Source organism: Cervus canadensis, chromosome X (genome assembly GCF_019320065.1).
Source record: "Cervus canadensis isolate Bull #8, Minnesota chromosome X, ASM1932006v1, whole genome shotgun sequence".
Classification (NCBI taxonomy): domain Eukaryota; kingdom Metazoa; phylum Chordata; class Mammalia; order Artiodactyla; family Cervidae; genus Cervus; species Cervus canadensis.
This window is the reverse complement of record NC_057419.1, coordinates 54,346,300-54,362,634: the sequence shown is the minus strand read 5'-3', so window position 1 is coordinate 54,362,634 and position 16,335 is coordinate 54,346,300. Positions and strand designations below refer to the sequence as shown.

The 16,335-nt window shown below is 39.6% G+C and overlaps 1 protein-coding gene and 1 pseudogene across 1 annotated transcript; one reads left to right on the top strand and one right to left on the bottom strand.

The window, feature by feature from the left end:
* Positions 1–7,968: 7,968 nt before the first annotated feature.
* On the top strand, positions 7,969–8,799 carry LOC122435559 (Y-box-binding protein 1-like; the record flags this gene model as incomplete). Its single annotated transcript, XM_043459742.1, has 1 exon — positions 7,969–8,799. A coding segment is annotated over one exon (600 nt), but the record flags the coding sequence as incomplete, so codon positions are not given.
* Positions 8,800–10,756: 1,957 nt separating this feature from the next.
* Positions 10,757–11,452, bottom strand: LOC122435558 (annotated as a pseudogene).
* Positions 11,453–16,335: the final 4,883 nt, after the last annotated feature.

The following is a 16,335-nucleotide window of genomic DNA, read 5'->3' as shown; positions in this document are numbered from 1 at the left end:
CTAGGTGATTTAAACAAATTTATTTCTCACAGTTCTGGAGGCTGGAAGTCCAAGATCATGGTTCCAGCAGGGTTGATTTCTCCTGAGGCCTCTCTTTGGCTTACACATGAACATGCTCTTTCTGCCTCTCTGTTCACTTGCTTCTGGTATCTTTGTGTGTCCTAATCTCTTCTACTTATAAGAACACTGTAAGATTGGATTAAGGCCCATATTAACAGCCTTATGTTAATTGAATTTCCTCTTTAAAAGCCCTATTTCCAAATATAGGGCTTCAACATACAAATGGATGAGGGGTATAATTTAGCCGTTTACAAAGGAGAGGTTCCTGTAAGACTTCTCAACCTTTTTGTTTTCTTAATCTCTTGGGTTTAATAGCCAAACTGATGATCCTTTTGGAGTGTGGCTGCTATCATCAGGGGTAGGAGAGTAGAGTTAAATAGGGTAGTCCAGGTTTCACCTTCATGAGACCATTCTCCCAGTACTAACCTCTGCTCCTCCTAGGACCAATGTAGAGCACTTCTGCTTTGTCTCCAGAAGGCTCTGAAGTGGATTAGAATAGGACATTAATCAAATTAACTCCAAGTTCCCCACAGCATAGTAGGCTGTAAAGTCTATCCCTGTTGTATTTTCCTATCCTAAATTAAGTCCAGCTACATTGTCCACTATGGTTTACCAGAAGTCACACATTCAGCCCAAGTGATAACGTTAAAATGTCCCAAATAATATATAAATATCTTAGATTTGAACAATGTGAGTTCTTTCCTCTAATGAAATTCTTGGAAAGAAAAGAAATTCCAAAATTACAAAGAAATTTAACTCCAAAATCATTTCCTCTCCAATTTCTGTCTCTGCTCACTTTCAGCTAGGAGGGTCTCACTTGAGGTGTGAGGAGAGTGGAAGTTCCATTGGCAACTGCAAAGTGGGCTGTTGTCCACTGGAATAGGTGAAGTTCACATAGGACCTCCGAAAAGAATTAATCCAACTCCAAGATTCACATGTCTAAGAGTTCAAAAAGTTAATCAGACAGGTAAGATTGTCCCTGCACTAATGCCAGATGTACAAACTTCAGAAGAAAATAATGCAAGGAAGTAATCAGACAAACCCAGTAAATGGAACATTCTGCAGAACCATTGGTATCATCAGCAAATCAGTATCATTAAAATACATAGAGAACATTAAAATACATAGAGGACAGACTTATGAACAAGGGCATGGGGGAGAAAGGAGAGGGCGAGATAAATGGCGAGAGTAGCATGGAAGCATATATACTACCCTATGTAAAATAGATAGTCAATGGGAATTTGCTATATAACTCAGGGAACTCAAAATGGAGTTCTGTAACAATTTAGAGGGGTGGGAAAGGGTGGGAGGTGGCAGGGAGGTTAAAGAGGAAGGGGACATATGTACACCTATGACTAATTCATGTTGATGTATGGCAGAAGTCGACACAGGACTGTAAAGCAATTATCATTCAATTAAAAATAAATAAATGAATGAATTTTTAAAAATGGTGTCTGTGCTACATTAAGAGAGATTAAGGGACATAAGGACCAGATGCAGTGCATGGTCTGGATTCGGTACTGCTTTAGATGCAGTAGCTATAAGGTATATTTTTAGGACATTTGGAGAAATACAAATATGATCCAAATGTTAGATAAGTTTAAAATTTACTAAAGTAGCAAAACAAAGGTTGACAACTGAAAAACAGTGGGCTATAGAACAATATGTGTAGTAAGATCTCAGTTTGGTAATAAAATAAGAGCAAGTCTAGACATACACACACACACACACACAGAGTGGGGTGGGGGATGGATCCTGCAGGTTATGCCTAGGGTCTTACTTACCTAGGTGGTGATTTCTGGGTAGTGGAAATTTTGCTTATTTAATTATTTATTATATTTTTGTTTGTCTATATTGTCTAATTTTCTAAACTCCATCTGCACTTCATCTGCATTAATAGTTATTTAAAAGAAAAATTCTTAGCTACAAACAAAACTCAGTTCTTGAAGTAGCTATCCCAAGCAAAATTATGTGGCTAGAACCTAGTACATAACAGTGTCCAGACCCACACTATTGTCAGAAAGCAAAGCATATATCCAAGACAGTAATATCTGGAGGAAAGAAGGGTAACCATAGAAAACGTGAGAGTAAGAGGTAATCATATTGCTTTCAGCCTCAACAGGAGGCAACTTAGAGTCTGTTAGTTGTCTAAGCTAGGGTCCAAAACCCCTCAATTTAAACATCCTGGGATTTATCAAGAGATTAACAATGCTGCTGTTTGCCGTATAGGGGAGAGTGGAATTCCATGCATGGTTACTGTTTTCTCTCTTGGAGAGTGGCGTTTGGCACAAACCTGTCATCTTGAAAAGTTAAGAGATTTTCTGGGGTGACACCCCTAGTTCTCAGGTCATCCTTATTTCTATTTGAAACCACTTATATCCATGTTTTGAAGCCCATGCTTCTGGCATCCCAACATTGCCATGAGGATGGACTTGGTGTGATGACCCTGCCTTCACACTCTTGTGAGCAGCCACCTCCTCCTAAAATAAGCATGGCTCTGAGCTTGGTTCAAAATCTTGCTGAAGGAGTTTCCTATTGCTGCCAAAACAAATTACCACAAACTTAGCAGATTAAAATACACGTGTGCTCTTTTACAGTTCTGGAGGTGAGATGTCCCACACAGGTCTCGCTGTTGTTTGGTTGCTCAGTAGTGTCTTTAATACTCCATGGACTGCAGCACACCAGGCTTACCTGTCCTCCACTATCTCCCAAAGTTTGCTCAATTCATGTCCATTGGGTCAGTGATACCATTCAACCATCTCATCCTCTGACACCTCCTTCTCCTTTTGCCTTCAGTCTTTACCAGCATGAGGGTCTTTTCCAATGAGTCAGCTCTTCGCACCAGGTAGCCAAAGTATTGGAGCTTCAGCACCAGCCCTTCCAATGAATATTCAGGGATGATTTGCTTTAGGGTTGACGGGTTTGATCTCCTTTCTGTCCAAGGGACTCTCTTTAGCACCACAGTTTGAAAACATCAATTCTTTGGCGCTCAGCTTTCTTTATGGTCCAACTCTCACATCCATACATGACTACTGGAAAAACCATAGCTTTGACTGTGAACCTTTGTTGGTAAAGTAATGTCTCTGCTTTTTAATATGCTGTCTAGGTTTGTCATAGCTTTCCTTCCAAGGAGCAACCGTCTCCAAATTTCATGGCTGCAGTTACCATCTGTAGTGATTTTGGAGACCAAGAAAATAAAACCTGTCACTGTTTCCAGTTTTTCCTCATCTATTTGCCATGAAGTGATGGGACCAGATGCCATGATCTTCATTTTTTTAATGTTGAGTTTGTTTCAAGCCAGTTTTTTGATGCTCCTCTTTCACCCTCATCAAGAAGCTCTTTAGTTTGTCTTTACTTTCTGCCATTAGGGTGGTATCATCTGCATATCTGAGGCTGTTGATATTTCTCCCAGCAATCTTGATTCCAGCTTGTGATTCATCCAGCCTGGCATTTCACATGATGTACTCTGCATATAAGTTAAATAAGCAGGGTGACATTATACAGCCTTGATGTATTCGTTCCCCAATTTTGAAGAAGTTTGTTGTTCCATGTCTGGTTCTTACTGTTGCTTCTTGACCAGCATACAGGTTTCTCAGGAGGTAGGTAAGGTGGTCTGGTATTCCTATCTCTTTAAGAATTTTCCACAGTTTGTTGTGACTTAGGACTTACTAGCAGATAAAAATCAAGCGTTACCAGGCTTGTTCCTGTCTATTGGCTCCAGGGCAGAATCTGTTTGGTACTCATATGAGCTGTTGGCAGAATTCAATTCCTTGTCATTGCTGCACTGAGGTCCCCAGTTTCTTGCTGGCTATAAACTGAAGCTAACTACATTCCTTGGTTTATGGCCCCTCCTCTGCCTTCAAAGTCAGCAACATGGATCAGGTCCTTCTCAAAACATATTTCTCTGACCTATTCTTATTCACTTTAAAAAATTAATTTATTAATTAATTTTAATTGGAGGCTAATTGCTTTACAATATTGTAGTGGTTTTTGCCATACATTGACATGAATCAGCCACGGGTGTACATGTGTCCCCCCATCCTGAACTCCCCTCCCACATCCCTCCCCATCCCATCCCTCTGGATTGTCTCAGTGCACTGGCTTCGAGTGCCCTGTTTCATGCATCAAACTTGGGCTGGTCATCCATTTCATATATGGTGATATACATGTTTCACTGCTCTTCTCTCAAATCATCCTGCCCTCACCTTCTCCCACAGAGTCCAAAAGTCTGTTCTTTATATCTGTGTCTCTTTTGCTGTTTGGCATATAGGGTCATCATTGCCATCTTTCTAATTCCATATATAGGCATTAAATACTTTATTGGTGTTTTTCTTTCTGACTTACTTCACTCTGTATAAAAGACTCCAGTTTCATCCACCTCATTAGAACTGACTCAAATGTGTTCTTTTTAATAGCTGAGTAATATTCCATTGTGTATATGTACCACAGCTTTCTTATCCATTCATCCGCTGATGGACATCTAGGTTGCTTCCATGTCACAGCTATTGTAAACAGTGCTGCAATGAACATTGGGGTACATGTGTCTCCTTCAATTCTGGTTTCCTTAGTGTGTATGCCCAGAAGTGGGATTGCTAGGTCATATGGCAGTTCTATTTCCAGTTTTTTAAGGAATCTCCACACTGTTCTCCATAGAGTCTGTGCTAGTTTGCATTCTCCACACCCTCTCCAGCATTTATTGTTTGTGGACTTTTTGATAGCAGCTATTCTGACCAGCGTGACATGGTACCTCATTGTGTTTTTGATTTGCATTTCTCTGATAGTCAGTGATGTTGAGAATCTTTCCATGTGTTTGTTAGCCAATCGTATGTCTTCTTTGGAGAAATATCTGCTCAGTTCTTTGGCCCAACTTTTGATTGGGTATTTTATTTTTGTGGTATGGAGCTGCACGAGCTGCTTGTATATTTTTGAGATTAATTCTTTGTCAGTTGCTTCGTTTGCTATTATTTTCTCCCATTCTGAAGGCTGTCTTTTCACCTTGCTTATAGCTTCCTTCGTTGTGCAAAAGCTTTTAAGTTTAATTAAGTAGGTCCCATTTGTTTATTTTTGCTTCTATTTCCACTACTCTGGGAGGTAGGTCATAGAGGATCCTGCTGTGATTTATGTCAGAGAGTGTTTTGCCTATGTTGTCCTCTAGGAGTTTTATAGTTTCTGGTCTTACATTTAGATCTTTAATCCATTTTGAGTTTACTTTTGTGTATGGTGTTAGAAAGTGTTTTAGTTTCATTCTTTTACAGGTGGTTGACCATTTTCCCAACATCACTTGTTAAAGAAATTGTCTTTTCTCCATTGTATAGTTTTGCCTCCTTTGTCAAAGATAAGGTGTCCATAGGTGTGTGGATTCATCTCTGGGCTTTCTATTTTGTTCCATTGATCTATATTTCTGTCTTTGTGCCAGTACCATACTGTCTTGATGACTGTAGCTTTGTAGTATAGCCTGAAGTCAGGCAGGTTGATTCTTCCAGTTCCATTCTTCTTTCTCAAGATGGCTTTGGCTATTCTAGGTTTTTTGTGTTTCCATACAAATTGTGAAATTATTTGTTCTAGCTCTGTGAAAAATACCGTTGGAAGCTTGATACGAATCGCATTGAATCTATAGATTGCTTTGGGTAGTACACTCATTTTCACTATATTATTTCTTCCAATCCATGAACATGATATATTTATTTCTCCATCTATTTGTGTCGTCTTTGATTTCTTTCATCAGTGTTTTATAGTTTTCTATATATAGGTCTTTTGTTTCTTTAGGTAAATTTATTCCTAAGTATTTTACTCTTTTCGTTGCAATGGTGAATGGGATTGTTTCCTTAATTTCTGTTTTCTCATTGTTAGTGTATAGGAATGCAAGGGATTTCTATGTGTTGATTTTATATCCTGCAACTTTACCATATTCATTGATTAGCTCTAGTAACTTTCTGGTGGTATCTTTAGGGTTTTCTATGTAGAGGATCATGTCATCTGCAAATAGTGAGCGTTTTGTTTCTTCTTTTCCAATCTGAATTCCTTTTATTTCTTTTTCTTCTCTGATTGCTGTGGCTAAAACTTCCAAAACTATGTTGAATAGCAGTGGTAAGAGTAGGCACCTTTGTCTTGTTCCTGACTTTAGAGGAAATGGTTTCAATTTTTCGCCATTGAAAGTAATGTTTGCTGTGGGTTTATCATATATGGCTTTTATTATGTTGAGGTGTGTTCCTTCTATGCCTGCTTTCTGGAGAGTTTTTATCGTAAATTGGTGTTGAATTTTGTCAAAGGCTCTCTCTGAATCTATTGAGATAATCATATGGTTTTTATCTTTAAATTTGTTATTGTGATATATCACATTGATTGATTTACAAATACTGAAGAATCCTTGTGCCCCTGGGATAAAGCCCACTTGGTCATGTTGTATGATCTTTTTAATATGTTGTTGGACTCTGTTTGCTAGAATTTTATTGAGCATTTTTGCATCTATGTTCTTCAGTGATATTAGTCTGTAGTTTTTTTTTTTGTGGCATCTTTATCTGGTTTTGGTATTAGGGTGATGGTGGCCTCATAAAATGAGTTTGGCAGTTTACCTTCCTCTGCAATTTTCTGGAAGAGTTTGAGTAGGATAGGTGTTAGCTCTTCTCTAAATTTTTGGTAGAATCCACCTGTGAAACCATCTGGTCCTGGGCTTTTGTTTGTTGGAAGATTTTTTTATTATAGTTTCGATGTCTGTGCTTGTGATGGGTCTGTTCAGATTTTCTATGTCTTCCTGGTTCAGTTTTGGAAGGTTATACTTTTCTAAGAATTTGTCCATTTCTTCCAAGTTGTCCATTTTATTGGCATACAGTTACTCATAGTAGTCACTTATGATCCTTTCTTTGTATTTCTGTGTTGTTTGTTGTGATTTCTCCATTTTCACTTCTAATTTTGCTGATTTGATTCTTCTCTCTCTTTTTCTTGATGAGTCTGGCTAATGGTTTGTCTATTTTATTTATCTTCTCAAAAAACCAGCTCTTACTTTTGTTGATTTTTGCTATAGTCTTTTTTTTTTTCTTTTTCAGTTTTTCTCCTCTGATTTTTATGTTTGCTTTCTTTCTCCTAACTTTGGGATTCTTCATTTCTTCTTTTTCTAGTTGCTTTAGCTATAAAGTTAGGTTATTTATTTGATGTTTCTCTTGTTTCTTGAGGTAAGCTTGTATTACTATGAACCTTCCTCTTAGCACTGCTTTTCCTGAATCCCATAGTTTTTGGGTTGCTGTGTTTTCATTTTCATTTGCTTAAAGACTCATGCGATTGTGATTAGACTGGGCTCCCTCTGTTGCTGATCCCTGGGGAGCTCCTTGTTTTGTTGTCAGTTTTCAAGCTCAGCTGTCCATTTTCTTTAACTTCAAAACTATTTTATAAAAATGTGGAACAAATGTTTCAAATTCAAACAAACTAAAGAGACCACAAAATACATTACAGGAAATTGACTGGCTCCTGGTTTTAAAAATGAAAAAAAGACATTTGGGGGACGACTAGGGAAATCTTAATATGGTTTGGATGATATTATTAGAAGATATTAAAATTTTATTGTAAGAATATTATTGTTCATTTCCTAAGGTGTGATAAAAGTGTTATGTCAATTATGCCTCAATAAAACTAGGCAGGGGGAAAAAAGAAATTCTGGATCTGAAAAAGCAGATCAATAATCCACAGTTCAATGATTCTTATCTACTTTCACTTCCCAGAATTGGATAATTCCACCACTAAAATCAATGTCTACTCTAGGCTTAACTCAATCTATTACTGTCTGGCCCCATTCTCTTGTTATGTGTCTCATCTTCCCTGCTTCTTTCTCTTGGTGTCCTAAGTCCATGCATGTTCTGAACTTCTGCCCAGGAGAACATGTTCACACATAACTTCGTTGCCTTGAAACTCATCTAAAATGGCCCTGGTGGAGTTCCAGTGCAAGGCAGTAAATACGCAGCAGACCGTAACCATTATAGGCGCTATCCACGTCGCAGGGGTCCTCCACGCAATTACCAGCAGAATTACCAGAATAGTGAGAGTGGGGAAAAGAATGAGGGATCGGAGAGCGCTCCCGAAGGCCAGGCCCAACAGCGCCGGCCCTACCGCAGGCGGAGGTTCCCACCTTACTACATGCGGAGACCCTATGGGCGTCGACCACAGTACTCCAACCCTCCTGTGCAGGGAGAAGTGATGGAGGGTGCTGACAACCAGGGTGCAGGAGAACAAGGTAGACCAGTGAGACAGAATATGTATCGGGGTTATAGACCACGATTCCGCAGGGGCCCTCCTCGCCAAAGACAGCCCAGAGAGGACGGCAATGAAGAAGATAAGGAAAATCAAGGAGATGAGACCCAAGGTCAGCAACCACCTCAACGTCGGTACCGCCGCAACTTCAATTACCGACGCAGACGCCCAGAAAACCCTAAACCACAAGATGGCAAAGAGACAAAAGCAGCCGATCCACCAGCTGAGAATTCGTCCGCTCCCGAGGCTGAGCAGGGCGGGGCTGAGTAAATGCCGGCTTACCATCTCTACCATCATCCGGTTTAGTCATCCAACAAGAAGAAATGAATATGAAATTCCAGCAATAAGAAATGAACAAAAGATTGGAGCTGAAGACCTTAAGTGCTTGCTTTTTGCCTGTTGACCAGATAACTAGAACTATCTGCATTATCTATGCAGCATGGGGTTTTTATTATTTTTACCTAAAGACGTCTCTTTTTGGTAATGACAAACGTGTTTTTTTTAAAAAAAAAAAAAAGCCTGTTTTTTCTCAATACACCTTTAAAGGTTTTTAAATTGTTTCATATCTGGTCAAGTTGAGATTTTTAAGAACCTCATTTTTAATTTGTAATAAAAGTTTACAGCTTGATTTTTTCAAAAAAAAAAGTCAACAAACTGCAAGCACCTGTTAATAAAGGTCTTAAATAATAAAAAAAAAAAAAAAAAAAAAAAAAAAAAAAATGGTTGAAGTAAAGATCTCTATAAATGTATAAAATTTGAATAAATATTTTATATTGCTTCCAAAAAATAAATAAAACGCTTGAAGTACTTTATGATATTCTTGTCTCCCTTTCATAAATCTGTTTAACTGTTTTATATGCACTTAATATTATGGCATATAATATTTTTCTATTGCTGTTGTAACAAATTATCACAGATTTCAAGATTTAGTGATACAAATTTGTTATCTCACTGTTCTGTAGGTCAGCAGTCTGGATTGGCTCAACTGGTTTCTCTGCTCTGAGTTTCACAAGGCCATAATCAAGGTATTGGCCAGCTGGGCTCTTATCAGAGGCTCTGGAATCTGTTTCCAAGCTCATTCAGGTTGTTGTTAAAATCTAGTTCTGTACTCTGGTAGACTTGAGGACTGTGATTCCTTGTCAGCTCTCATCTGACAGGCTAAGGTAGCCCTTAGCTCCTAAAGGGCTCTTTCCAGTTCTTGCACATGGACCCCTACATCTTACCCTTGGAATCCCTCTGACTTCTGCAGTATCTCTCTTGCTGACAGCAAGGATAGGTTTGCTGCTTTTAAAGGGCTCCTGTTATTAAATTGGACCACCCAGAAAAACCTGAATAATCTTCCCATCTTAAAATCTGTACCCTTATTTACATCTGCAAAGTCCCTTTTGCCGTGTAATATATTCACAGGTTCTAGGAATTAGAGTGTGAACATCTTTGGGGAGGGCACATTTTGCCTATATTATGTGGGTTTTCCCCCAGTTGCTCTAAATATAGACTGTCTAGGGTCAGCTTTTGGAGAACAGTTTTCTATGGGAATAACTGCTCATAGCATTCTAGATATGGACTCTTGTGGTTAGAGTAATTCCAATGCATTTTTTTTCTTCTCTCCCTATCTCTTCTTGGTTTCTTTGGGACCCAAACAACATCTCTGACTTAGTAACAATTAAAATATCCTTGTTTTTCTAGTTACATCTTTTTTTTTTCTAGTTACATCTTTAAGAAGTTTTAGATTCTTAAGTGTATCTTCTATTTCCCTTTCATCTCTGTGTAGTTTGTTCTCAAGATCACATTTTCCTAAGAAAATCCTTCTTTTTTCCACCTTAAATAGTATATCTTCTTAAAGGCCCACTCCAGTGTTCACAGGTCCAGCCTCACAGTGCACGCCCTGAGCTATGGCCCCTCCAGAAGGCATCACCCCCACAGCCTCCACACCAAGCAAGGAGCATCAAGAGTGTATCTCAGTTGCTTTGTCTTATTTTTTTTTTTTTTTTTACAAACTATAGATATGTAATCACTTGAGAACCTGGGAATTCTAGCCAATGACCATAGAGTTAACACGCCACCTTACAAATTAAAAAAAAAATGCCATAAATATTTTTATTAGTTGGAGGCTAATTACTTTACAGTATTGTAGTGGGTTTTGCCATACATTGACATGAATCAGCCATGGATTTACATGTGTTCTCCATCCTGAACCCCCTTCCCACCTACCTCCCCATCCCATCCCTCTGGATCTTCCCAGTGCACCAGCCTCGAGCACTTGTCTCATGCATCCTAAATGCCTTGTCACACCAACAGCAAAGTGCACAGAGTGAGGAGAAAATGAGAGCCTTTTCATTTTAGAAATGTTTGGAAATATGTATAACTTTGATACAGTTTCCAGGTGCTCCAGACACCCATGGCCACTTCATGTAAACCACTGCTAATTGCTAGAGCACTTTGAGAGACTACAATATGATCATGATCCAGTTGGGTAATTAAACCTAATGAGGGCAACAGACATGTCTTGGGTGAGAGGTGTGTCAATCATGGTGCTCGCTACTCTAAGGTTTTCACAAGGAGACAGATCAACAGTTTTTTTTAATTCATCCTCCTCCTCCTCTTCCTCCTCATCCTCTTTCTCTTCCACCTTTTTCCATGCAACTTTAGCAGGACCCTTGGTGCCATCAAACTCCCCTTTATAGTCTGCAACATCCTTCTCATACTTCTCCTTTAGCTTTGCGAACTTGTTGATGTATAGCTGCTTCTCACTGTCACTTAACTTATTCCACATCTCACCCAGCTTCTTTGCCACATCTCCAGTAGAGATGCCAGGGTTTGTAGACTTGATCTTGGGGCAGAATTCAGAGCAGAATAGGAAAAATCCAGACAGTGTTCTCTTGGGGGCATTAGGGTCCTTCTTCTTGCCTCCCTTAGCTGATCCATAATCCTTCATTTCCTGATTATAGTGCACTTTATCCGCCTATGCCATTTCATCAAATGTAGACTTCTCTTTCCCAGACATGGTCTTCCAACTCTCAGAGCATTTCTTGGAAAATTCAGCAAAATTGACAGGGACCTCGGGGTTTTTCTTATGTTCCTCTCTGCACGTCGGCACAAAGAAGGCAAAAGCAGACATCTTGCCCTTTGGTTTCTCGGGATCACCTTTAGCCATCTTGACTGTATTATTCACTAGTCTGGGCAGCCCAGGGCATGACGCATGGCTCAGCACTCCATAGCCTTGTGCTAGCTGCATCCACAAGAGTTGCCTCCAAGGAGCAGGCATCTTTTAATTTCATGGCTGCAGTCACTGTCTGCATTGATTTTGGAGCCCAGGAAAATTAAATCTGTCACTACATCCACTTTTTCCCCTTCTATTTTCCATGAAGTGATGGGACCTGATGCTGTGATCTTAGTTTTTTTTAAATGTTGAGTTTCAAGTCAGCTTTTTCACACTCCTCTTTCACCCTCATCAAGAGGCTCTTTAGTTCCTCTTCACTTTCTGCCATTAGGGTGGTATCATCTGCATATCTGAGGTTGTTGATATTTCTTCTGGCAATTTTGATTCCAGTTTGTGATTCATCCAACCTGGCATTTCACACGATGTACTCTGCATATAAATTAAATAAGTAAGGTGACAATATATAGCCTTGTTGTAGTCCTTTCCCAATTTTGAACCAGTCTGTTGTTCCATGTCTGGTTCTTACTGTTGCTTCTTGACCTGCATACAGGCTTCTCCGGAAACAGGTAAGATGGTCTGGTATTCCCATCTCTTTATTTAAAAAATTTCCACAATTTGTTGTGATCCACATAGTCAGAGGTTTAGCACAGTCAATGAAGTAGATGCTTTTCTGGTATTCCCTTGCTTTCTCTATGATCCAACAAATGACATATCCTTGCCTCCTTCAGTCTGTGTCTAATAGCCCTGAAGTGAATCTCTTGTGGGCAGGATATTGAAGGGTGTTGTTTTTATCCAATCAACCACCCTAAGTTTTTTGATCAGAGCATTTATTCTGTTGACATTTAAAGTAATTATTGATAATTATGTACTTATTTTCATTTTTGTTCTGTTTCACAGTGGTTCTGGTCATTATTCTCTGTTCATTTCTTCTTCATTTTGTTTCTACATATGGTTTGATGACTTTATTTAGTAGTATGTTTTTGCTTCTTTCTTTTTGATTTTTGTGTATCTATTGTATTAATAGGTCTTTGATTTGTGGTTACAATGGGGTTCATACATGTGTAAAACGTGTGAAAATGTTAGTTGTTCAGTCATGTCTGATTCTTTGTGACCCCATGGACTTTAGCCTGCCAGGCTCCTCTGTCCATGGGATTCTCCAGGCAAGAATACTGGAGTGGGTAGCCATTCCCTTCTCCAGAGGCTCTTCTTAACCCAAGGATCAAACCCAGGTCTCCTGCATTGCAAGTGGATTCTTTACTGTCTGAGCCACTATAGAATGTGGCCTGGAATATTAAGCTAATCTCAAACATCATGTCATATCACTCACAAATATATTATTGTGAAACATTATTCTGAAAGAAACCCAGTACCTTGATTTTGTGAGTAAACCATATTCTTTGAGAAGGTGGTCTTTAAAGTATTTTTACTTAGTGTTTGGAATTTTAATCATTTTAAGACATGTTTCTCCACCTCAATACAAGAAGATGCTGTAGCCTATATATGGTAAGGACTCTCATTTCTCTAGTTGTACCTTGATAAAAATCATCTGTTTTCCTAGGTTAAGCCCATAGTCTGGGTCTTTGAAATCCAAAGTCATGGTCGTGGTTTATGTTATTAGTTAATCCAGAGCCAGCCTGAGATCATGTGGAGATGGTATATGTGTGGTGGTCTAGGAGTCTGTGGATATGCCGCAAAAATTAAAAAAGGCAGCTCCTCCAGAGTTTTCCCTTGCCTCTGGGATAGGATGTAATTCAAATCAAGATAACAGTGCTGATCGCATTCCTCCTACTGAATGTACAGATATAATCTGACTTCTTAGTATTCACCTGGAACTTAAGTTACTTTTGTAGGTAAAAACCCCAGCCTATGGTCCTGGCTAAGAAATAAGAAAAAGGGAGTAAAAATTTTTCAGTCCTCTGATGCTGCTTTGAAGCTGTTTTGAGGTAAACCTTAACAAGTACCAAAATATTCTTTTCCTGATACCCTAATCCCTGTTTCTACCACAAAAGCATGCACAGTCTGTTCTTACTAGGACCCACTTGGGCCCACCTGCTTTTAGACACCAGCCACAGTTATAAAGTCAAAAACCTATGAGGCCTATGCCTTCTAAAGTTGCCATCTATTAGAAGCAGTTGTATGCCTGCAGATGCCAATCATAATATAAACTTCTGCAAATTCCCATAGTCAATGATATGCATGGCCAGTGCTTTCTAAGGTGCCTACTCTTATGGGGAAAAAAGCAGTTGCAACACCTATGCATGCCAGCCACCATATTCCCACAAGGAGAACTGCCTCCCTCAAATATTACTCTAGATCTCAAATGCCAGTCCTTGTAACCATTCCTAGAGTTTTTTGACCCATGGGATCTCTCTAAAGGCCCTATAATCACATCATTATCTCCCTTTGAATTTCAAACTAATGGATATATATATATATATATATGAAATATATATATATATGAATATTGAAAGTTACTGTTGACAAGACTGGCTTGGAGAATGGGTCTGTGGCCTGCAGTCTGAATCAGGTTTTCAACTTTTTCATCCCAAGCCTAGACTACAACTTACCGAGGAAATAGGTGGGTTTGTACAGCAGACCTTCACCCTGCTGAGCTCACCCAAGTGGGGCTGACCATATGCAGGGGGAGAGAGGAGGACACAAGCATGATATGAACAAGGCATCTCTGAAAAATAGAGAGCAGAATGCTCTACAGGGGCTAGGCAATAAGCCTGCAAAGACATTTTGGAATCTCATCCATCAGTCACTGTGGGAAGGAGGTGGGTAAAGGCAGGAGTAGGACAGTGGGTGCTAAGTTCTCTTCCCAATACTTATGAAAGGACAGAAGCTTCTATTTCAGGTACAGATGGGAATACTTGGAAGGGAAATACTATGTAATTAATAAGTATGGTCAAAGCAAAGGCACCAAGAGAAGGGCTCCCTCCCCAAGAGATCAAGCTTTCTCCAGTGGCCAGCCTTACATTCTCACTACATGACTGGAACAAATAAGAACACAGTGATATGTAGAAATAGGTGCTCTAGTGCCCAGTAAAAACAGTGGAACCTACTGCTTTCACTCCATGAACACCTCTTAAGAGTCTTGCCTGATTACTGTGGCCATCTGGGAGAAAGAGGTTTAAAGTCAATTTAAGCCCAGTTATTGGTGGTGGTTTTTCTTCTTTTGCCCTAGATGGCAGAAGACTTCAAGTCCAAATGCAAGATAGAGGATAGAGGAGAGCTTAGAGCAGAGCTTGCAAACTGGTAGCCTGCTGAACAGATCCAGTCTACAGATGTGTTTGATTTGGCTCATAAGAATTTTTAAAAATATTTTTAAATTACTTGTCAGTATATAAAAATTGGTAGAAATCATGTAAAAACTCAGACTTTATGGCTTCTCTGGAAAAATCAGGAGATTCTAGCCATATGGATGTGCATTTCTGTATGGCAAAATCAGCTGGACAGAAAAGGCATTGCTCCTCTTAGGAAGAGGCACAGTGTCCATGTAGACTTTTGTGTGACCTACCTAGCCCTTGCCTACATTTGAGCTTGTGACCTCTGATTTAAACTGCCCAGCATTAAGATATTGTTTGTGATTTGAAAGACATGCAAATCATCTATATCCAAAAGTATTTAATCATGTCAGAGCAAGTATTTGGCAATGTGGAGGGTACCAAGGAGGTATGTGCCAAGAATCTGACCATGTATCAGGAGGGGGAAGGATAAGCAGACATCTGTCTATGTAACAAGGATGGAAGGATTGTTATGAAAGGCAGAAGAAAAGGGGACCATAGCCTGCAGTGTGGAGAAGCAGGTTGGCAGGTAACAGCGGGAGTCAATTACAGTCAAGTGTTGCTAGGGCAACTCAGGCTCCATGAACAGCCTGGAGAGCCTCTGGCCTTCTTACTGCTAAGGCAGGTGATTTAGGAAGCCAGAGCTCTGAGGTCAGCGAAGCTTATGAGTAGAAAGATGAGGCTGTAGAAACACTGTCTTGGTGTTAAGGCTCAAGTGTTGACACAGATGCAAATGGAGCTACAACATTGCACACAGAGACACTGGTAGCCACTCTAAAGGCCTCTGTAATTGAAAACCATTACATCTCCCCACTTAAGGGCATTTTTTCCCCTAAACTATAGGTTGTAACACATTGGTGGGTAGTGACATTAATTTAGTGGGATGGAGATCATAATTTTTTAACGAAAAAAAAGTACAATTTTTTAAAAAGAGTTGTATTACACACGGTAAATACTGTTTTATGAAACGCTGATTTCAGGTATGTGTTTGTGCATGTGTGTGCAGGTACATGTGTACTGAGTTGTGATGTCAAATATATTTCTTACTCTGTGAATTGAGCTCAGAATAGTTTGAGAGCCCCTGTCACAGGCTACAGAGTGAGTCACCGTGGCCAGCTGACTGTTTGTGCCTAATTTGGCATGTCTAGTGGATTTTTTTCTCTTTTGCTTTTGTTTTTGCTGTTGTGAGTAAGAATGGCAGATGTAGGCCAATTATAGCCTTCTAAGGAGGACTTTCTGGTATTACAAAAAACACAGGTAATGTTGCCAGCTGGGAAACAGGTTTTGGGGTGTGGCTTCCTAGGAGAGGCACAACTCCAGCTGGCTGCTCAAGACTCTCTTGCCTGAGACTGGTAGCACCACAGGTAAATATAAAAGTGAAGCCAAAAGAAGAGACTGCTCTGCAGCACTGGACCCCAAATCTGTTCTTGTCTGGAATTTTCCAGGGTTTCTAGGAGTAACATCATTCCCATAAATTTTTTTGCATGGCCCACATTGTTGGTACCCTACCCAAACGACATCCTTCACTTTTTTCCTTCCTAATACAGTCCCCACTTTTGTGAATATTTAGAGTAATCCTGTGCATCTTGG